The sequence below is a fragment of the Lolium rigidum genome, chromosome 2 (assembly GCF_022539505.1).
Source record: "Lolium rigidum isolate FL_2022 chromosome 2, APGP_CSIRO_Lrig_0.1, whole genome shotgun sequence".
In the NCBI taxonomy this organism is placed as follows: Eukaryota; Viridiplantae; Streptophyta; class Magnoliopsida; order Poales; family Poaceae; genus Lolium; species Lolium rigidum.
The window spans coordinates 236,835,070-236,858,589 of NC_061509.1; the positions used below are offsets into that span (position 1 = coordinate 236,835,070).

The 23,520-nt window shown below is 45.9% G+C and overlaps 3 protein-coding genes across 3 annotated transcripts; 2 read left to right on the plus strand and 1 right to left on the minus strand.

The window, feature by feature from the left end:
* Nucleotides 1-7,657: 7,657 nt before the first annotated feature.
* On the plus strand, nucleotides 7,658-10,251 carry LOC124693151. Its single transcript, XM_047226608.1, has 4 exons — nucleotides 7,658-7,994; nucleotides 9,206-9,289; nucleotides 9,525-9,678; nucleotides 9,836-10,251. Exons 1-4 carry the CDS (start codon nucleotides 7,658-7,660, stop codon nucleotides 10,050-10,052), a joined length of 792 nt encoding a protein of 263 aa, XP_047082564.1. The 3' UTR covers nucleotides 10,053-10,251.
* Nucleotides 10,252-11,073: 822 nt separating this feature from the next.
* Nucleotides 11,074-12,086, plus strand: LOC124693150 (PLAT domain-containing protein 1-like). The gene is made up of 2 exons (XM_047226607.1): nucleotides 11,074-11,318; nucleotides 11,408-12,086. Exons 1-2 carry the CDS (start codon nucleotides 11,223-11,225, stop codon nucleotides 11,867-11,869), a joined length of 558 nt encoding a protein of 185 aa, XP_047082563.1. The 5' UTR covers nucleotides 11,074-11,222; the 3' UTR covers nucleotides 11,870-12,086.
* A 3,144-nt stretch (nucleotides 12,087-15,230) lies between these two features.
* LOC124693149 lies at nucleotides 15,231-16,661 on the minus strand. The gene has a single exon (XM_047226606.1). It carries the CDS (start codon nucleotides 16,659-16,661, stop codon nucleotides 15,231-15,233), a length of 1,431 nt encoding a protein of 476 aa, XP_047082562.1.
* Nucleotides 16,662-23,520: the final 6,859 nt, after the last annotated feature.

Below are 23,520 nucleotides of genomic sequence, written 5' to 3' on the forward strand. Positions count from 1 at the left end.
CTTAAGTGAATCACCAAGTTTGTCAGACTCAGGGAGGGTAGAGGTCAAGATAACCCTCTCAAGCAACCCTGCAATTAAGACCACAAGAAGTCTATTCAATTCCCAACACACCTAATACACTTACAATCGGATGTATAGGTGCACTAGTTGACGAAAGAGATAGTGAAATACAAGTAATATGGATGATTATAAGTAGCAATTGCAATCTGAAATAAAAATGGCAGCAAGCGAACATGTAGCAGAAGTTGTTGGAAACGGTGTTTCCAATGCTTAGAAACAAGGCCTAGGGATCATACTTTCTCTGAGTGTTACTCTCAACAATGATCACATAATTGAACAAATGAATTCTACTCTCAAACACTCTCTTGTTGGATAACAAACACCATTCATTGTGTAGGGCTGCTAAAAGCACACCTCAAGCCCGGAGTAAAATAAATACAACGTCATAAAGGAATCACACGATGCGCACCTTGTCACCATCACACCCAGGTGAAGTGACCGGAGTTCATATTAAAGTAACCTCTAGAGTGCATAATAGACAAGAGTAACATCTACATATTCAACTAGATTACAAAGCTCATGATCACACTAAAGATCACACCATGGGAGAGAGAGATGAACTACATAGCTACCGAGTAGAGCCCTCAGCCTGCCAGGGAGAACTACTCCCTCCTCATCCTTAAGAGATCGGCTGGCGGAGTGAGATCGCGGGTGGGGGTGTGATGGGAGTATTTCCGGGGGCAATTCCCCATCCGGCGGCGTGCCGGAACGAAGACCTTTTGTCCCAGGCATGCGTCGGTGGGCGGCGGCGCTGCGGGACCCTTGGTGGAATATGAGTTGGATTGTTTAGGGTTTTCGCATGCAGGGCAATATATAGAGCGAAGAGGGCGCGTCGGTGGAGTCCCGAGGGGTCCACCCCATAGGGCGATGCCCGCCCCGGCTCCTGGCCGCGCGATGGAAAGGGGAGGCCGTGGGCCTCCTCTTGCTGGCTCTTAGAAAACACGTGGGTCTTAAGTAAATAGAATTTAATAATTTTAGATTTTCCGAGCACTTTGGTTTTTTGGGCCTTTTACGCAATAAAACGGACATAATAAGCGAAGCGCTTGCTGCGTGGCATCTTGTTAATAGAGTTAGTCCAATAAATGCCATAATATGATATAAAGTGCATACAAAGCATGTAGGTATTGGCATAAAACCAGCATGGAACATCAGAAATTATAGATACGTTGGACGTATCGGAAACAATATCATTTCATACAAGAAGGATAGAGGCCAATGTACAACACCCTTGGCACAACATGAGGTGCACCTTACACTGCCTAGAAGGCGGCACCTGGCTTACCCACTACCGACTACTGCTTGACATCTCCACTTTCCCACGTCTACAAGGCTACCTTTGAACAATCCACCACACGCCACAGCTCTACTTCGTGCGAGATCGGGTGACTACCGCGCTCAAAGATGGGGTGGCGCCTTGAAGAACGATGTTTATTCGGTGGCGCCCGGGCACCCGGCGGACGAGGGCGACGCTGGCTCAGAGATCTCGATCTTTGCTGGACCTCCACTATTCGATTGGAGCCAGGGACGAGGCTTGTGTCAGCCTGTGGCATCAATGGATCTTACCCCCACCATCTCAAACATGTTGCCCCGGACACCGCCAAGTCGGGACACATCAAGCGAGAAGGTGGTCAGCGTCTCGGCCTCACAGTCGCTGGCAGACGGGTAGGTGCCGGGTGGGAGGCCATGTCTACTCAACTTTGTCTGCGATCCGGCATATGTTCTTGGCCGCCCCGATCAAAGGAAAACTACGTAGTTTGAGGCTGCGGGTATGGAAATCTGAGCCGCTCAATCATCTGTCCAACTCCCGAACATCTTCGCACGATAACAAGATCGCGCGGAAGGTAACGGTGGTCATGCTCCCATCTCCATCGGAAAGCATCCTCCACGCCCTTAGCCACCCGAATGTTAAGCTCCTTCTACGGCTTGGAAACGTCCATACGCTGTAGCCACAGCCATCTGGTCCTCAAAGCCACGTTCATCATCTTGATATTGGGGATCCCTAGCCCGCCCCATTCCTTAGGTGCGCAGACTTTGTCCCACGCCACTAGACAGTGGCCACCGTTGACGTCCTTTCTCCCCTTCCAGAGGAAACCTCTTATTATTTTCTCAATTGTCGTGATTGTCTTGGCTGGTAGATCAAGAGACATCATGGCGAAGATGGGTATCGCGGAGAGAGTCGCGCGTACCAACTCTAGCCGTCCACCTCTGTCGAGAAGTGAGGCCCTCCAACCATGTAGCTTGTTAGCCACACTATCCAGGAGGTATTGCAGCTGGGCTGCAGTCGGCTTCCTCAGGGTGAGGGGCAACCCAAGGTACCTGAGGGGAAAATCCACCACGGGGCATTGAAGCTCCTGGTCCACGACAGCCAAGTCGGCATCGCTACAACGGATAAGGTTCGCTGAGCATTTCTCCATGTTGACACATAGTCCCGAGGCGGCCTCAAAGTCATCCACGATCCCGGAGAAAACCCTAAAATCAAGCACAGTAGGGCGTAGGAAGGTGACCACATCATCCGCGTACACCGATGTACGGAGCCGCAGTCCCGTCTGTGCCAGCGGGGTAAGCAGCCTCTCATCGGCCGCTTTCTCAATCATCAAATGCAGGATCTCCATGATCAGAATGAAGAGCTGAGGGGATAGGGGGTCCCCCTGACGCAGTCCACGCCTGTTGGCAATCCGCGCACCAGGTGTACCATTCAGCAAGACCCGGGTGGTTGCTGTGGAGAGGAGGGCGTAGATAACCGCCAGGACCCTCTCGCCAAACCCAATCTTCCGGAGGACCTCCAGAAGAAGTGCCCAGTCCACAGTGTCGAAAGCCTTGGTAATATCCAATTTGAGGAGGACTGCGGAAGTGGCACTGCTATGGAGCTTCCGTGCTGTTCCCTGAACCATCATGAAATTATCATGCAAGCACCTTCCACGCACGAATGCAGAAATGCAACATAGAGTGACATCATCAGATTAGAAGTTGATTTCGTCACTTCACAATAATTTCCACCCTTTAACTTCTTCATAATTCCAAATAAATTAATGTTGGTTTCGTGTCGATGAGGTTTCTAAACTAGATCCATGTGTGGGGATGTTTCGACAACATTTTTTCTGACCTTTTTGTTATTTTTTTTTCAAAACAGGCTGCCCTTTTCCGTTACTGCATAATGAAAATACATAGAACACCAGACACATAGAAAATGGGACAAATAAAGGGACCTCCCTTTTGCATAATCAGGAAACCTGTTGACAGGTACTCGACGAGCATCCATTACGAGGTAAAAACTTGTCGACATTCAAGAAAAGTAGAAAAGTTCACACAACACACATATAACCACAACAAACCGGCTCAAACACATCGTAAGGAAACAAACATCTGATGAACACTTTGAGGCCCTTCAATCATGAGGATCACCGTCCGAGCAGATTACCCTTGAACGCTTCTAGCCATTGTCGCTGCTTTGTTGACTAACTTTTGAGTCCAAGCCTTGATTCTCCCAGCATCTTCCTCACCATAGAAACCCACCTAAGAGCATCAGCCGTCTCTCCGACGAGGCCCCCAGGACGCCTTTTTTTCATCTGAATGGACGAAAATGGCCCATTCGCGCCCCCTGCTTCTCGATTTCGTCCGGATTAGGCCTTCATCCGTCCTGAGAGCCTAGGCCATCCCTGGCCCCCCGGGGAGCGCTCGGGGACTCCGGACGAAACGAAAGCGCGGGAAACGTCGAGGAAACTTCCCACGTGGCTGGTGGCCCCAACTTTTCGGCGAGAGAGACCGATCGTCGTTCTCACCGCATCGTCTTCTGCGCGCTGTAAAAGCCTGCCGCCGGTCAGCCTTCGCCGGACGCGTAGCTTCCACGCGACGAGTTAATGTCGTCGCATCGGTTTCTCGCGCGCCTACCTCTATTTATCGCCGAATTACCGCGTCTGCCTCGCATTCACCTCGCTCCCTGCTCTCACCTTCCCCAAATCTTCCCCAATCTCGAGCGAGCTAGCGGCGATCAAACAATGGCGAACGACGGCGCGGCCAACAATGGTTTCGGCCGCCACTCTCTTCACCAATGGGAGGGCGGCTCCTCCACATGGCAGGCTACCCGGCGCCGCCGCACTTCCGCGCGCCGGGAGGATGGCGACTCAGCGCGGGGGGCGTCCCGATCCCGCCGCCGCTGATGGGTCGGGCCGCCCTAGAGGCGGAGATCGACGCGGTGCTCGTCACTCTCAGTGACGAGCGCGCGAAGCCGCGCTTCTTCCCCGACAACTACAAGGCGTGGACCGACTTTTCCCGGCGCAGTTACGAGCGCAAACTAGCCGCTTACGACAGCCCCCTCCTCCTCCCGCTAGGAACAACGCCGCCGGCCGCCGCCGGTGGTGGAGTGCGCCTAACTGCACCCTCGTGAATGTGCTCGCGCACATCGAGGGTGGGAACTACCCCCTCTGGGGATGCCGCCGCCTGAGGCGGCTACCGTGCCGCGCCGAGACGGCAGTTCCTGGACGCCGAGGAGGATGGCGCCATCCTCCTCCTCGTCCGGGTCAAGGTCGGCGTCCAGGTCCGGCGGATCTGCGCCCCCGGCCTTCATCAAGAATGAGCCGGCGTCTCCATCGACACCGGTCTTCATCAAGAAGGAGCCGGCGTCTCCACCGCCGACCAGAGGGTGCAGGAGCGGCGCCGTCGTCATCCGCGACCAACCCTCCTCTCCACCGCGCGGGCGGAAGAGGAAGTCGTCGAAGAAGGAGGCCGCCGCCGCAACCAGCTCGCTGAGGAGGAGGCCAAGCGCGCGGAGGAAGCCGCGGTGGCGGTGGCGATCGCCAGGTCGCTCAGCGACCTAGTCCCCACCGACAACACGCTCCCCATGGACGCCGCGCTCGAATGGTCCAGGCGGGACTGGGAGCGGCAGGAGGCCGAGCAGCAGCGTCGACTGCTGGACATGGCTGCCGCGCGGCAACGCGCCGTCCGCGCCGCTGCACCGTCCGCAACAACGAACGCCGCACCCAGGACCGTCGAGTTGATCAAGCTCGAGGAGAGTAGCGACGACGACATCTACCGGCCGACGCTGCCACGCGCCAGCGACCCTGGCCAGGGTTCGAGCCGCTGGTACGAGGCGGCGCTGCCCCAGGACGCCTCCAGCTCGAGCAACGACGACAACGGCGCGGACTACACGGCCTTCTACCGCCATTTCGGCATGTAGAAGGTCACTATTAGTTTAAGTTATGGCCGAATTAAAATATATGTACGTATTCGGCCTATATATGTACGAACTCGCCTATATAAGTTAAATATCTTTAAATTTCGCTTATGTTTGCACGAGTTTCGCCTAGTTCTGTCTGAATTCGCCTTATTTTGTCAAAAAAATTCATCCACCCCAGGCTCGCTGTTGGGAAAATGGGTCTCCCCAGGCCAAAGTTTCGTCCAATCCGGCGCTAAACAGCGCCGGATTTCGGCCTGGGGAGCCCCAACGGCTGGGATGCTCTAAATACTTTAGACAAGAGTAAACCGTGAAGATCACTACCACATGAAACTTTAACACATATTTTTTTTAAAGGATATCTTAGTCCATATGGATCAAATTGCAGCAATCAATAAGGTATAAAATTTCTTATCCCCAAGAATATAAGCATAGAGCCAAGCCAACCTATGCCAAATATTTCTTGGACAAGTACTAGCCGCCAAGCAAGCACCCAACGATCCCCAAACAACTTTTGCAACATCACAAGTGAAGAAAAGATGATTAACACTATCCACATTATCACAAAAGGAACATTTAGGAATTCTAGTCCGCTTTCTTTTTTTTCTCATGTTATCTCTAGTCAATTTTGTTACAAATTAGCTGATAAGAAATCTTATAAAAAGTTACCACATGGTAACTTCAGCAGAAAATATAGTGAAAACTTTATAAATTACCGGGTGACAACTTTGGAGAGAAAAAATCGTTGAAACACCCAACGTGGTGTCTACTTACGACATCTCTCGGCCGAAACAAAGACAATGGTGAAGAGGGTCGTCAATTGGACTAGCAGTTTGAGAGATAATATATGTTTATTTTTTCAATTTTATAAAACAACTCAGTTGCATCATTGTTTAATTTTTGTATGCATGCGGGTATGTATCACACCACCTACAGACCGTGTCGCACTCTAAAGATTTGGATCATAAGTTCGCGCCATATTTGAGCCTGTCCTTTTTCAAGGAAGATTTGTGGCATTTCGTTCAGAAAATAAAAATTGCGCCAACAAGCAGCCTAAGATTAGATGGGCCATAATCCGACAACTCACTTTTGTTTCCACAACTAACCCACCGGTCCGCCAGTCCTATACACCGACTAGGTCGGTGCCTACCGTGCACCGCACACCCTGGTCGGGTATTGGGCCTGACCCATTTAGCTTTTTTTTTTCTTTTTCGCTTTCGTTTTATGTTTCTGTTTATTCTTTTTAATATATTCCTTTTTTGTTTCCTTTTCTTTATAGTTTATTTTTTAAATTTGAAAAGGTTTTAATTTAATAATTATTAAAACTAAAAAGAATCAAATATGGAAATTGTTAAAATTCAAAAATTGTTCAAATAAGAAAATTGTTCAAATATTAAAATTGCTCAAATATGAAAATTGTTCAAATTTTAAAAAATCAAATTTGAGAAAATGTTAAGATTAGAAAATAATGTTCAAATTCGGAAATTGTTCATATATAGAAAATAATAAATTTTAGGAAAAAATGTTTTCCAAAATTTAGGAAATTTACAAATTTAAAATATGTTCATAAAAAATAATATTTTAAAGTTTAGATTTTCAAAAAAAGTTTAGTTTGCCCAAAAAAGTTCAAGTTATAGTTTTTGATTTTTAAAAAAATATAGAAAAAACAAGAAAAGAAACAACATAAAAGGAGAAAATGGAAAAATGAGAGAAAGAGGACGTGGTTGGGCCGGGCCAACACACACCCACCTAGTCCACACCAACCTGGGTGGTGTATAGCACGGGAGCGCATAAACCGCGCCCGCGAGGGAAGCGTCGGGTGGGCCAACCCATTAGCTTGTTCATTTACAAAAAATAAGTAGTACCATATTTTTAACCTTTGTACATGGTCCTAGCTCTAGCCTACTGGTTTCAACCCTTGCCCCAGGAGCCTGAGGTCGAACCCCATTTGCCACCATTTTTTCAAACTTAAGAAAAAATTGAATTTGAGCAAAACATGAACAAATTTAGAATCTTCGATAAATTTTCGAATGAGAGAAAAATTTGAATTTGAACAGCTTTAGAATCTCAGAAAAAACTAATTTTGATCAAATTTTGGATATGAGCAAAACTTGAATCCGAACAAATTTCTTATGAGCAAAATTTTAATTCAAACAGTTCTTTTGAATCTGAACAAAATTTAAATTTTAATCGTTCTTAAAACCGGTCAAAAAACGAACAGAACCTTCTAGAATATTTCTAAAACCAAAAAAACCGAAACAAAATACACCACCCAGTCGGTTCTGTGTCTAACGGGCCGCGGCCCACGTTTGGCTTTGGCAGGCCAGGTGTTCGATGGTACAGTAGAGGCCTATGGTATACGGAACAAAATCGGAGCTGCCGTGTTCGATTTGCGGCGGATCGAGCCCAGGAACAAGGAACACGGAGATGAGCTTGGCGCTTCTAGGAGGCTACTCCTCCGCCGAGGACGACGACCCCGCCGCCGCCGACCTGAGCGACTCCGGCGGCTCATCGGCCGAAGAAGCTGGATCCGACGTCGACGAGGCGTCCGCTCCCCCGAAGCCGGCCGCCAGGCCTACCCGTCGCGTAAACCCTAGCCCCGGCGACGGGGACTCCTCGCTGCCCTCCGCGCTGGATGTATTCGCCGAGATCTCCGGGCCACCGGACTTCCTCAACCGCAGGGTCGCTCAGCCCGAGGAGGTGCGGGAGGCGCTCGGCGTGCTCGATCGCCGCTCCAAGCCGGGGAGAAAGCCGCCACCTCCGGGTGAGACGCTTAAACTTGTTCTAGTTCGACTGCAGACTATCGTGTTTTGATACTGTAATTGTTTAGTTGAAAATTGGATGTGTTTGAAGCTTAAGCAAATGATTCCTGCGATACTAAGTAATACACAGTCTCTTACTCATTTATTTGCTGTAGAGCGAGAATTCCTTGTTCCAATCTGGCTTCATGTGAGAAGTATTTCTTCTTGTTGTTTTTGTTTCACCCTTAGTGCTCTCGTAGTGCTCTGATTACGTTTGATTATAGAATTGTGATGCTACAGGGTTAGTTTCATCAATCCATGGACTTCAGGTGCTAAGAGCCTAGAGTTGGGCGAATCGATTCTAAAGTAACTTACAATGTACTGGTCAGGGCTCTACTTGAGAAATAGTTACTCTTTAGTTTTGTTGGTGTATTCATGATCCATTGTGGCATGAACTAGGTCTGTCTAGTCTTTCCGGTTGTCATAAGTGAGTTGAATTAGCGGGATTTGTGTTGTTTCCTGTTGTTATTTGACATGTCATATTGCTTGATCGTGTGCACAAGTTGCACAAGTGTTATGAAACTGAGATGATCGTGTGGCCAGCATATTTAGGATAGAAAATAGAGATGCAACACTCTTATGCAAATGAGGAGACATGTGTTTTTTTTTTGCTTTAAATCTGTGTTCACATATTAGGCTCTATTGGGTTGATGTACAGGATGAGGGTTGCAATAACTTATTGTTATATGCTACTCGTGCACTACATATGTACTGGGGCTAGAAACTGCATATTTGATTTGGCATCCATTTTCACATCAGCGAATAAGGTGAAATATATGTGTTTTGTACTGTAACTATGATCCTACTCCTACTTCCATTTGTATGTTAGACCACTTTGAAGGAGTAAATAACTATATAATTTGGTATCTAGCTTTACCTCTTACATTCAGGTTTTGCATGGAAATATTTGTATAAATAATTTTTTAATGTATAGGTCGATAAAACTCTGTCATCCTCTGTGCATGTTTATGAAATGGGTACAATTGGCCATTTTAAATTGCCTCTGCACTATGACTGAATTGCAAAATTCAACTTGTTTAGATATGAGGTACATAGAAGAGAGGCAGTTATAATGTGTGCTGGCTTCTGATAATAGTCCTAGTTATATTCATGCCAGTCATTCATTTCAAGTTCATGTTGGCCTCTGGCTAATCTGATTAAAAACTATGTTCAGGTGCGGTTGTGGCTGCGAAACCACAGTTGGTTGCCATTCGTGAGCGAGTTAGCAATGACATGAAGAATGGTGCCAATCCTCAAGGTACTGTTTTGTGCTTCAAATGAATATACTTTTTCCCTTTTTAATAGGACATGTATTATGACTGAATTGCAAAATTTCATAGCTTGTTACTAGCTTGAATATTAGATAGATGGTAAAGGAGATCTTATCATATGTGCTGGCATCTGATAATAATCCTAGTTCTGCTCCTGTCATTTATATTCTATTTCAGATTTTTGTTGCCCCCTGGTTAATCTGACTAGAAAACTATCTTCAGGTGTGGTTGTGTCGGCGAAACCACAGTTGATTGCTGATCATGAACGAGTTAGCAGCGACACGAAGACTGGTGCCAATCCTCCAGGTTCTGTCGAAGGAAAGAGAAAAATCGGCGCCTCAAATCCTGGTCCAGAAGATGCTGCCGAGCTTCTAAGGTAACAAATGCTCACTTTCATTCAGAACGCAAGTACGAGATAACTATACAAAAGCGTACTGAGCATATATCATGACAGAATTCTGTATATGGCCCCTTGTCATTCCTGGCTGTATCTTGTAAGGCTCTTAACAGTGTTTTTTCTCTTCAAAATGCAGAATGTGTCTCCAGTGCGGTATACCAAAGACATATTCACACGCGCAAGGTATGGTATGCCCTGTTTGCAACGATAAACCGATGCAGACAAAGGAGCCCGAGAAGAAGAAGACTTCCGCTGTCAAAGACAAGGAGAAGGTCAAGAGGATGAGAGGGCAATCTTCACACGCTTCGTGGAAGAGCGAAACTGAGATGGCTCTGCGGCAACAGTTTGACTAGTTTACTAATTAGTGTTCACTGCGAATGTTGTAACGGGATGGCTCTGTTGCCTGCACACTGGGAAGAACTCTTGCAGTTCTCTTTTCCTTTTAAACTTGTACAACTGCTTCATTGCCGATTCTCAGGCTCCAAATTAGCATGGTTTCGTTTCTTGTTCTTGCAGCTCTGTGACATACATGTATTGGGATTGGTTTGGTAAGCTGTCTCTGTTTATTGTTTCCCAGCGAAGTCCTGTTCGAATTAAATTTTCTAGGGCCTTTTGATACATGATACATTTTTTCTGAATCTACTGGGAACTAAACTGTGTCCTGTGAAGTTCCGGGAAAACTCATATGCAACTCTTGAATCATAGAAGCCCTTAATGTTGAGCTAGTTGTGCTTTGTGCTCTAACTTAGCTAACAGACTAGTCTTATCTCTATTAGAAATTTCCATGGAGTTTTTGTTAAACACAGAGGCCCTTCTAGCTATGGCAGTATGGCAGGTAGGGAGGTTATTTTCGCTCATTGATTTCATTTCTGGATCAATTGAAGATAAGAGCGAGCTGGGGGTCTAGTAATGTCGGCATGTGGCATACATGACCAACGTGGCAACATGAGAGCAACGGAATGTCATGGACAGATCCAGTATACCCTTCCGCGATGCAGAATGCAGCTCAACTTGCATTATTAGTTTATATCGACCTCGCACCATTACCAGGGCCGTGTCTTCTCTCGGATTCCATTTGAATTCGTTAATCCGTTCACGTCAACAACATTTTTTTCTAATTCAAATTCCAGTGCCTGCTACTCGAGCATCTCGTTACTTTTCATGTTGTGCCACATGTACTCTTACCGTTCCGTTTAAATTGACGCGAGGGAGACAAGCGAGTGAGCAAACAATGGTTCAGATTGAAGTCAATTAAATCAGTATGAACGATCGCGGAGCAGGTGGCACGGCCCTGTCCAGGTCCAGCACGACGCCTGCATTGATTAATAATGGTCGATCCAGACGAACATGGACAAAAAAATGCACAACTTTCAGATCTTCCGGATCGCATCGGCGCCACGGTGACCGACAGCTAAGGCCCCACGCAGCCTCATCAACCATTTCCTTTTTATACGATCCACTCCCCACACACAAAAATCTCTGCAGCTCACACACCAGCTTGATCGCACTCCGATCCGTCATCCATGGCCCGGCTCGCCGCCGCTCTCCTCCTCGTCATCGCCGTCGCGGCCTCCGCCGCCGCGCTCGCGCATGGCCGCGGCATCCAGACTCCGATCAAGGTGACCAGACCACCCTCCCTCTCTCCTGACATGATTACTGTTTAACTCGTATACTCATCGTTAACCTTGCCACGTCGATCCGCGCGCAGCTGACCAGGGTCGCCGCCGGCGTGGTCGGCGACAGCTACGAGTGCGTGTACACGGTGTACATCCGGACGGGGTCGATCTGGAAGGCCGGGACGGACTCCAACATCACGCTGGAGCTGACCGCCGCCGACAACAGCGGCATCCAGATCACGGGCCTGCCGTCGTGGGGCGGGCTCATGGGCGAGGGCCACTCCTACTTCGAGCGGAGCAACCTCGACATCTTCAGCGGCCGCGGGCCCTGCATGGCGTCCGCGCCGTGCCGGATGAAGCTGGCCTCCGACGGCACCGGCGACCACCACGGCTGGTACTGCAACTACGTCGAGGTCACCGTCACGGGCCCGCACAAGGGGTGCGCGCAGCAGCTGTTCACGGTCGAGCAGTGGCTCGCCACCGACGTCTCGCCGTACAAGCTCGACTCCGTCGTCGACCAGTGCTCCGCCGTCGATGGCACCGCATCCGCGTGAGGCCGCCGTCGGCACGTGCGCTGATGCTGTTTGTGTTGGATCAGCTCGTGCAGCTGCTGGTGAAATAATCGATCGGGATCTGATGAGTGATGTGTATGCGCTGTGATGAGAGTTGTCAGTGACTAGTCGTCGCCGTACGTGGTGGTTTTGTATGAGAGAAGATGTTCATCTGACATCTCCAATTGTTGGATATTTGTCCATGTTTTCATTGTCGGCAGATCTGTGTCCATGTGTTTCATTGTGGGCGATGCTTCTTCTGTCCTAGCACCTCGGCGCGATAATAATCGCCAGTTTTCGGTTTTCAGCTAAAAATAGGACCCAAGCAAATTTTGAAAAATAGGTAGACACAGATAAAAGTATTGAGAGGGCTCAGGCGCTCAGCCCTGGTTGCCCGGTATGGGCTGGAAAATCGGTTGCCGTTGGCGTTGTCGGACCGCGATCTAACGTCTAGAAACACAAGAGTGAACATTTTGCATTTTGACCCTCAGTTTTTGTGAAGTCCACCCGTAGTCCAAGCTTATTCAGTTAAAACGAAACGGTATATCCCACTTCCCCGACCACCCCGATATTTACATAAAAATGCCGCCGTGATGATTTGCAACTAGAACAGAGAGTGTTGCAGTAAAAATCTCTCATCACACCCACAAGAAAATACACTATTACAACAAAAGCGCTGCAACATTTTTAAAAATTAGTGTTACAAAAAAGAGGTTAAACAATAACATTTTTTTTGTTGCAGAGTGATTTACAATTAAAATCAGCAACCATTTTAAACAAAAAAACCACAACATGTTACAACAAAAAAAAATGTGTTCGTAGCAACGAAAAGTGGTTAATGATAATTTGTTTCGCTACAGATTGATTGACAACAAAAAATACTAGCTATTCAACAAAAACAACAACTACTACAACAAACAATTAATATGTTAATCTCTTTCTTGAAAAGCATGTAAACTTCATAAAAAATTCCGAGAAAACACTTGTAGCAAAGTTGCAACATTTGTTATCTGTTTTCACAACAAAACTCATAATAAGTTTTCCACACAACACACCCCTTGGCAACATGTTGAAATAAATTATGCGCATATTGAAATATTTGGGGAAACAAAAAAAACTTCTAGTAGAACGCCAAGGAAACCTTAAAACATCTCACATGTGCATTATTAGCAAAACTCGTGCAACTTTGTTACAATTTTGAAGGCGTATGCAACATCTCCCTAATAAACACACATGCATGCTAGCTAGTAGAAAGTTGGGCCGGAAAGACATACATGATGGGTTGGGTGGGCTCATGAGTGTTCAGAAGTTGGGCCAGTGCGGAAGAAACGAGAAAATGGGCCAGAGAAAGGCGACCGAACGCGGAACAACCGATCTATACCCTGAATCAGTCACTCGAATGGAATCATTCGCCTAAAAGTATCTAGCATTTGACCTGCCACCTGCCATATCTCCAGTTTCGAGCTTCCAAATCCAGCACCTCCGATCACGCGGCAAAAGCATTGCGCGGGCTAACATGTCAGCTTCTTCTAAGTGTGCATCCGAGGCTCCTCCCCACCGTCCATGTCCATCATTGTGCTATCGTAGATCACCGCCATTACCTTTCACCCCGCATCGCGGAAAATCTTCCCCGCCATGCGCCACCTCTTTCCCTCCTCCTACTGAGCATACGCGCGCAGGAATGGGCGGGCACAGAACACTCACTATGGGTATTCAAAATCAGAAAAACTAATACACATAATCGATCTGTTATCGGCTCTAGCTGCCTACGATGTCTTTGGGCCGGCTGCCCTTCATGCAAGTCTACAGCTGGTCTGCTGCTACTAATTGGGCCAAAATGTTGCTTGGGCTAGGTGAGCAAAATATTACATGATTTCTTGTTGGCAAAAAATGGGTATTCAGTTGAATACCCATGAATACACTTGTGCCCGCCAATGCGCACAGGTTTTGTTCCGCCCGCCGCATCAAAACCGTGTTGCCCCCACGGATCCGTCGACAAGCTCTATAATAGGGACCGCTCGTTCGACAAGGTTTGAATAAAGAGGGGCATGACCGCTACAGCCGTCACCAGCCCCTCACTTTTCGGGTAGCATTGAGCCGAGTGCCTATTTCCCTGCACGTGTCCCGTTCAATGTTTACAAAGACATCCAAAAAAGGAATGTATTTTTTCCAAAGTTGAATAAGCATGCCGTAAAGACATTTAGACATCTATTGGTATGGTTGCAGGCTAGATATGCCATTGTTCGAGGTCCTGCTCCTTTGCGGGACAAGAAGCCCCTCTCGGGAATGAGACGGACATGGACTTGCAATTTTTCTTCGACAATGTAGGAAGCCGTGTCAAACACTAGAGAAACCCATCCCGGATCCATGGTTTCCTTGAGAGTTACCGGCAAATTGAAATCATGGGCACTCATACGCAACTCTATATATAATGATCTCGTTGAGGGGAACTGATAGCTATTTTGAGCAAAATAGTCTCCCTTTTTTCTCATATTTGTTCATGTGTAATTTGAATCGTTCATTCCATTTTCGGTGATTCTTAATTTGTTTATTTATTTGATTTGTACATTCATTGTAATTTAATTATTGCTATATTGTGTGATATTGCAATAATAATAATTCTAATTTTCATTAATGTTTAATTGCCAGTATCCGGTACGGATTTGGGAGATCTGTTTTTTTGGCTGGACCTCACGTGGCACAAAAAAATAAGTTTTGAGGTACCCAATCCAAGATATTCTTTTTTTTTTAGCACTTAAAAATAATACATGAACAATAATAGATGGTACTTATTACATCTGTTTCATTCTCACAGAATAGTAGAATACTAAAAGAGTTATTCCAACAAAGTAGCCAAGGTACATTTCATATGAGCTAGCCAATGAGGTGATAACAATACAAGCTTCAGGCCAGGGGAAAAAGAGCACACACGAGGGCAGAAATTCAAAAGAGAGATCGGTCTCATATGCTGCTGCCTTAGTAGAAAAATCAATGAAAATAGCAACCAAACTTTAAAAAAAAACTGATTTTTTTACAATGAACATGAACATGTGTTCTGACTTTATGCTCAAAGAAACACTTTTTTGAGCACTCAGTTCTGTTTTTTTTCACAGACTACCACTACACATGTCCTTCCCCTACAAAAGTACATGTGCAGTTAGAACACACATTCATGTTAATTATAAAAAATTCAGTTTTTGTTCAAAAAAAGTTGTTTGCTATTTTATTTGACTTCACTATTCACATAGGAGCGAGCATATATGAGATAAGCAAAAACTGAGTAGTGGGAGTGGGACTCTTTCAAAGCACTCAGAGAGTAGATCGTGGCAATGCCACGGAATATTTATTGACTTATATTATATAACTATGTCCGGAAGTGAATCACAACAGGGGAAGCCATCATCACCGATGCCTCAGTGATCTTGTTCCTCAATAAAGCCTTTTCCTCGCAACTTTGTGGATACGTAGAAGGACGAACCTCGATGTGAGGAAACATGTCAGCGCAGGGCTTGCACACCTTCCTGTCATGTAGAGACACCTCCTTGATGTTCACTGCAGCTTCCATGACATGCCTGATGTATCCCATGAAGTAGCTGTCGGACTGGAAGCCATAGATGGTCAGCTTGCCAAGATTCTTGTGCTTGAAATTAGGACGACTTTGCTCCCACTTCACATCCGTTTTCTTGGAGCGACTCTTATGTGACTCAATTCCACACTTATGATCCCGGACAGAGATGCAAAGGTCCTCTACGGATGGTGCAGCTTCAAGAAGGAACATTGTCCAAACAATATCACATTCTTCAGGAAGACTGTCCAGATTCACAAACCTTAGTTGGCCGAGCACAGGAGCAAGCACTCTAGGGCATTCTGGTCGAATCCAAATCTTTTCACTTCGAAAATCAAGATACAGATCGCTTACAGCTGAGACATTAGCAAGCAGCTGGCTTATCATGAAGGTCTTGTCTGAAAGACCTTCATTAGCAAGGCTTAGCTTTGAAAGCTGAGGGACAAAACCAAGAACCAAGGGATTTTCATCACAGGGCCAATTATCATAGGTCATTTGTTGGAGCTTTGGACAGTCGAGCTCCACGGTTTTGAATTCCCCATAGGTAATATCAATCTCAACGAGTCGAGCATGTTCAACATGCAGCACCGACCGAATCCCAGCGTCACACTCAAAGAAAGACAATGACTCCAGCCGCTTGCAAGTGCTAAGGATAATGGGTATGTCTGATTCACCAAACCTCAGATTCTGCAGTTGCAGTCGCGTGAGACCAGCAAATGCATCTTGACAATCAGCAACGAACATACTGAACTGCTTGCCAAAGTTCACGAGATCGGCATGGGTGCAATAAAAAGAATTCTTGGGCGTCACTATTTCAAACTCAGCATTATCAAGTATCTGTGTGGCCATTGCAAGGCTAACAGATTTGCCAATGGAGCGACAATCATTAGGAGTCAAGACGAATCTGACCTTCAGCTTGCTAAATGTGATCAGTGGAGACCTTGTGCTAAGGATCTTGTCTATCACTTCAGCCAAAACACTATTCATCCGAACCAAATCGTGATCAACTATGACGATCTGCGAGAGCATAGCGGGCAGCTTCCTCATTTGCTTCGAGAGTATGCAGGTCCTTACAGCATCAAGTGTACCCACCCTCTCCAGAATGTTGAGCAACACGTCATTTGGCAGTTCGCCTAGGCAGTCATTGGGCAGTTTGCTTAGTCCGTCCCCAATACCGGCTGCTTTCTGCAGATCACGGCGGTGGCGGCGACGACCCCTATTGAACTTCATGGTGATCCGATCTCAGAAAAAGAAGGCACGTTTTGTCGATAAACAAAACGCTAGGAAAAATAATTATTGAACTGATGCTCTGGCCTTCGACCCCTGGGGGCTGAGCTTATTATGGCCTCCTCCGACCGAGACGGAGGAGGTTTGCTAATACTACAATTTCACAAAGACGTAGACATAAAAAGAAGTCTTTTTCTCACAAGAACGAAACTTGGACCCGTCTCCAAACCCGGCTGCAGAACTAATTGGAGTTTCCTTCATCTATAATCATCTACTATATACGGTAGAAACCGAAGGTTAAGCCGAACTAATTGGAGTTTCCTTCATCTATAATCATCTACTATATACGGTAGAAATCGAAGGTTAGAGCATCTCCAACAGAGGCTCTAAAATTTAGCGCTGTAAAGTCATTTGGAGCACGCTCAATCCGGATATAACGCGCGGCGCCGACGCGAGTTTCAGCAGAGGCTCTATTTTACAGGGCAACGAAGATGCCAAAAAACAACCCTTCACCAGGCTGTAAAATAGAGCTCCATAAATAAATTTCTTCAACATGCATACAACAAACAAGATCAAACATGCCAGAAATAAATCTAAAAAATCAACTAAATTCACAACTATACGGCGCATCTAGCTAGCAATCGATCTAACAAACGAAAAGAGCAAGCTAGCAATCAATTCGGAACTAGTCAATTCCATGTCGCGTGCGGCAAGCTAACAATCGATTGAGAACAAGTCCTTTTCATGCGCGTGCAGCTACATCAATCAAGCGGAGGCGGAGCTCGGCGGACGCCCAGGCCAGGCCAGTGAGGGATTCTCTTGATGATGGAGGGAAGGGTGCAGGCCGACCGCGACGGGCGGAGGGGGGGGCAAGTCCGGTGCCAGTTTAGGGCATGTACAATGGTAGGGAAGATATGTCTTCTCTTAGTAGTCCACGTCATCTAGAGAAGACGATAAATAGTAATGATACAATGCACTATCTCTTATTGTCATCCCTTACAATAAATGAGAATTAATTATTTTTAGTAGGAAATTGTGTGTCTAAGGGAAGACAAGTCGTACAATGAGGAAAATAGTCTTCTCTTATTTCATAAGAGATCATCCCTTAGCTAAGGGAAGACAACCTTCTCTTTGTTCATTCTCTCTCCTCCAACTAAGCAAAAATCCTACGTGGCGGTCGTAAGGGAAGGCTGACGTCACCCCATTGTACATGCCCTTAATGCACGCGTTAGCCGGTTTGGATAGCGCAAACTGCCGCGCGCACTAAAATATTTACAGCGCGGTCGACTTTACAGCGTCTGCTGGAGGGCGAAAACGCATTTGGCGCTGTATATTGACGGGTTTTTAGCGCGGCGCTAGTTTACAGCTCCTGTTGAAGATAAGCCTAGCTCTATTGGTAAGCTCAAGAGGAGAGCGGCGGGAAAGCGGTCCAGGGGGCAAGGGCAGGGAGTAGATCGGCGGGGAAGTGGTTCAGGCGATAAGGGTTGGGAGGAGCTTGGCGGGGGAGTGGTTCAGGCGGCAAGAACGGGGAGGAGGGCGGCGGGGGAGCGGTTCAGGCGACAAGGGCGGGGAGGAGAACGGCGGGGCAAGCGTATCAGGCAACAAGGGCGGGGATCAGAGCGGCGGGGAAGCGGATCAGTCGACAAGGGCAGGGAGGAGAGTGATGCGCGTAGATGTACACGTCCGTTGGGAACCCCAAGAGGAAGGTATGATGCGCACAGCGGCAAGTTTTCCCTCAGAAAGAAACCAAGGTTATCGAACTAGTAGGAGCCAAGAAGCACGTGAAGGTTGTTGGTGGAGGAATGTAGTGCGGCGCAACACCAGTGAAACCGGCGCCAACGTGGAACCTGCACAACAGAATCAAAGTACTTTGCCCCAACGTAACAGTGAGGTTGTCAATCTCACCGGCTTGCTGAAAACAAAGGATTAAACGTATCGAGTGGAAAATGGTGTTTGTTTGCAAAGAACAGTAAAGAACAATGATTGCAGTAGAATGTATTCAGATGTAAAAGAATGGACCGGGGTCCACAGTTCACTAGTGGTGTCTCTCCAATAAGATAACTAGCATGCTGGGTGAACAAATTACAGGCGAGCAATTGACAAATAAAGATTCAATACATATCAACGATGATTACTATGTGATTTAATCAGGGCATTACGACAAAGTACATAGACCGCTATCCAAGCATGCATCTATGCCTAAATAATCCACCTTCAGGTTATCATCCGAACCCCTTCCAGTATTAAGTTGTAAACAACGAGATAATTGCATTAAGTATGGTGCGTAATGTAATCAACACAAATATCCTTAGACAAAGCATCAATGTTTTATCCCTAGTAGCAACAAGACATCCACAACCTTAGAACTTTCTCGTCATCGTCCCGCATTTAATGGAGGCATGAACCCACTATCGAGCATAATTACCCCCTCTTGGAGTTACAAGTATCAACTTGGCCAGAGCCTCTACTAGCAACGGAGAGCATGCAAGAACATAAACAACACATATATGATAGATTGATAATCAACTTAACATAGTATTCTCTATTCATCGGATCTCGCCAAACACAACATGTAGCATTACAAATACATGATCTTGATCATGTTAGGCAGCTCACAAGATCTATAACAATGAAAGCACAAGCGGAGAAGACAACCATCTAGCTACTGTTATGGATCCATAGTCCAAGGATGAACTACTCACGCATCAATCCGGAGGCGGGCATGATGATGTAGAGCCCCTCCGGTGATGATTCCCCTCTCCGGCAGGGTGCCGGAGGCGATCTCCTGAATCCTCCGAGATGGGATTCGCGACGGCGGCGTCTCTGGAAGGTTTTCCGTATCGTGGCTCTCGGTACAGGGGGTTTCGCGACGGAGGCTTTAAGTAGGCGGAAGGGTAGGTCAAAGGGCGGCACGAGGGGGCCACACATCAGGCCGGCGCGGCCAGGGCTTGGGCCGTGCCGCCTTGGTGTGTCCCCACCTCGTGGCCCCACTTCGTCTCCCTTTCGGTCTCCTGGAAGCTTCGTGTAAAAATAGGCCCCTGGGCGTTGATTTCGTCCAATTCCGAGAATATTTCCTTACTAGGATTTCTGAAACCAAAAACAGCAGAAAACAACAACTGACGCTTCGGCATCTTGTTAATAGGTTAGTGCCGGAAAATGTATAATAATGCTGTAAAGTATGTATAAAACATTCAAGTATTGTCATAAAAGTAGCATGGAACATAAGAAATTATAGATACATTTGAGACGTATCAGAGAGCGGCGGGGGAAGGATCAGGCGACGGTGGCGGGAGGAGAGCGGCGGTCGCCGCCGCGGAGGGTGGATGGGTGAGGGAGGGGACAGCGTTAGGGCAGACGATGGACCAGGAAGGGTGGTAATGGGGACATGTCTCCGCTGCAATCCAGGATATTCGAGTTTGGGATATCTAGAATCTGCTAGAGATCCTCTTAGACTAGTCACAATGCATAGTATCATATAGAATTATCATGGTATGATAATACTACATGTTACTATCTCCACAATGGTATCATATACTAGTATCATAGTCTCTATATATTAATTGTTTTGTAGAATCTCAATGCAAATATATGTACAAGATTTGTTTGATATTATTTTTTTCTATTAGTATGTGCTATGATACGGTATCTACCTATGATACTAGTACACACTCTCTCATCCTTAATTGCACTGCCACATCAGCATTTTGCATGCATGGAATGCATGATACTACCTATGATACTTCCATTGTGGGTAGTCTTAGCAGCACGTTACATTATTGTAGGTGTAGAAATGTAAGGGAGCCGGTAAGATTGAAGGCAACATGTACAGGTATAAGAGCATCTCCAGTCGCGTCCCCCAAAGCGTCCCCCAAAGCGCGCCGGATCGAGCGTTTGGGGGACGTGTTTTGTTCGTGTCGCGTTTGGGGGACGTCGCTCCCCAGCCGCGTGATACGTCTCCAACGTATCTATAATTTCTTATGTTCCATGCTACTTTTATGACAATACCCACATGTTTTATACATACTTTACATCATTATTATGCATTTTCCGGCACTAATCTATTAACAAGATGCCGAAGCGCCAGTTGCTGTTTTCTGCTGTTTTTGGTTTCAGAAATCCTACAAAGTAAATATTCTCGGAATTGGACGAAATCAACGCCCAGAGTCTTATTTTTCCACGAAGCTTCCAGAAGACCGGAGGAGATACGAAGTGGGGCGACGAGGAGCCCACACCACAGGGCCACGCGGCCAGGGTGGGCCCCGCGCCGCCCTGTGGTGTGGGCCCCTCGTGTGCCCCCCTGCGCTGCCCTTCCGCCTACTTATACTCTTCATCGCGAAAACCCGATTACCGAGAGCCACGATACGGAAATACTTCCAGAGACGCTGCCGCCAATCCCATCTCGGGGGATTCAGGAGATCGCCTCCGGCACCCTGCCGGAGAGAGGATTCATCACCGGAGGGCTCTACATCACCATGCCCGCCTCCGAATTGATGCGTGAGTAGTTCATCTTTGGACTATGGGTCCATAGCAGTAGCTAGATGGTTGTCTTCTCCTTTTGTGCTATCATGTTTAGATCTTGTGAGCTGCCTAACATGATCAAGATCATCTATTTATAATGCTACATGTTGTGTTTGGCGGGATCCGATGAATATAGAATATTATGTCAAGTTGATTATCAATCTATCATATATGTGTTGTTTATGTTCTTGCATGCTCTCCGTTGCTAGTAGAGGCTCTGGCCAAGTTGATCTTGTAACTCCAAGAGGGAGTATTTATGCTCGATAGTGGGTTCATGCCTCCATTGAATCTGGGACGATGACGTAAAGTTCTAAGGTTGTGGATGTGCTCGTTGCTACTAGGGATAAAACATCAATGCTTTGTCTAAGGATATTTGTGTTGATTACATTACGCATCATACTTAATGCAATTGTCTGTTGTTTGCAACTTAATACTGAAAGGGGTGCGGATGCTAACCTGAAGGTGGACTATTTAGGCATAGATGCATGCTGGATGGCGTTCTATGTTCTTTGTCGTAATGCCCTGATTAAATCTCATAGTGATCATCATGATATGTATTGAATCTTTATTTGTCAATTGACCACCTGTAATTTGTTCACCCAGCATGCTATTTATCTTATTGGAGAGACACCCCTAGTGAACTGTGGACCCCGGTCCATTCTTTTACATCTGAAATACAATCTACTGCAATCTCTGTTCTTTGTTGTTCTTCGCAAGCAAACATTATTCTCCACACCATACGTTTAATCCTTTGTTTTTAGCAAGCCGGTGAGATTGACAACCTCACTGTTAAGTTGGGGCAAAGTATTTTGATTGTGTTGTGCAGGTTCCACGTTGGCGCCGAATCACTGGTGTTGCGCCGCACTACACTCCTCCACCAACAACCTTCACGTGGCCTTCATCTCCTACTGGTTCGATAAACCTTGGTTTCTTACTGAGGGAAAACTTACTGCTGTGCTCATCATACCTTCCTCTTGTGGTTCCCAACAGACGTGTGCTGTACCGTCACAAGGAAGCTTCTACGCGCTAGCAGCTACTTTTTCTGGCGCCGTTGGCGGGGAGATCAAGACACGCTGCAAGGGGAGTCTTCACATCCAATCTCTTTACTTTGTTTTTGTCTTGCTTTACTTTATTTTATTTACTGTCTTGTTTGCTTTATATCAAAAACACAAAAAAAAAAATTAGTTGCTTTACTTTATGTCTTGTTTACTTGCTCTATATCAAAACACAAAAAAATTAGTTACTTGTCTTTACTTTATTTTTATTCTGTTTGCTTAGTTTACTTTTACTACTGTTAAAATGAATACTCCTGAAAATACTAAGTTGTGTGATTTCACTAGCACAAATAATAATGATTTTATAAGTACTCCTATTGCTCCACTCGCTACTACGACGAGAATTCTATGAAATTAAACCTCGCTTTACTCGAATCTTGTTATGAGAGAGCAATTTTCCGGTGTTAGTACTGATGATGCTGCTGCCCATCTTAATAATTTTGTTGAACTTTGTGAAATGCAAAAGTATAAGGATATAGATGGTGATATTATAAAACTAAAATTGTTTCCTTTCTCATTAAGAGGAAGAGCTAAAGATTGGTTGCTTTCTTTGCCTAAAAATAGTATTGATTCATGGACTAAATGTAAAGATGCTTTTATTGGTAAATATTATCCCCCTGCTAAGATTATATCTTTGAGAAGTAGCATTATGAATTTTAAGCAATTTGATAATGAACATGCTGCTCAAGCATGGGAGAGAATGAAATCTTTGGTAAAGAATTGCCCTACCCATGGACTAACTAGCTACTTGGATGATCATCCAAACCTTTTATGCAGGATTGAATTTTTCCTCGAGGAACCTATTGGATTCAGCTGCTGGAGGTACTTTTATGTCCATTACCTTAGGCGCCGCAACAAAGCTTTTTGATGATATGATGATAAATTACTCTAAATGGCATACTGAAAGAACTACTCAAGGTAAGAGGTAAATTCTGTTGAAAAAACCTCTTCTTTGGGTGATAAGATTGATGCTATTATGTCTATGCTTGCAAATGGTAGATCTCATATTGATCCTAATAATGTTCCTTTAGCTTCATTAGTTGCTCAAGAAGAGTATGTTGATGTGAATTTCATTAAGAATAATAATTTCAACAACAATGCTTATAGGAATAATTATGGTAACAACAACTATAGGCCATATCCTTCTAATAATGGTAGTGGTTATAGTAATTTTTATGGTAATTATTACAACAATAATAAGAGTGTACCCTTGATACGTCTCCAACGTATCTATAATTTCTTATGTTCCATGCTAGTTTTATGACAATACCTACATGTTTTGTTCACAC

Coding starts and splice junctions, on each gene's coding strand:
- LOC124693149 (XM_047226606.1), bottom strand. CDS start 16,661: ATGAAGTTCAATAGGGGTCGTCGCCGCCACCGCCGTGATCTGCAGAAA.
- LOC124693151 (XM_047226608.1), top strand. CDS start 7,658: ATGAGCTTGGCGCTTCTAGGAGGCTACTCCTCCGCCGAGGACGACGAC. Junction 9,290..9,524: donor GAATGGTGCCAATCCTCAAG/GTACTGTTTTGT, acceptor AACTATCTTCAG/GTGTGGTTGTGTCGGCGAAA. Junction 9,679..9,835: donor GATGCTGCCGAGCTTCTAAG/GTAACAAATGCT, acceptor TTCAAAATGCAG/AATGTGTCTCCAGTGCGGTA.
- LOC124693150 (XM_047226607.1), top strand. CDS start 11,223: ATGGCCCGGCTCGCCGCCGCTCTCCTCCTCGTCATCGCCGTCGCGGCC. Junction 11,319..11,407: donor GCATCCAGACTCCGATCAAG/GTGACCAGACCA, acceptor ATCCGCGCGCAG/CTGACCAGGGTCGCCGCCGG.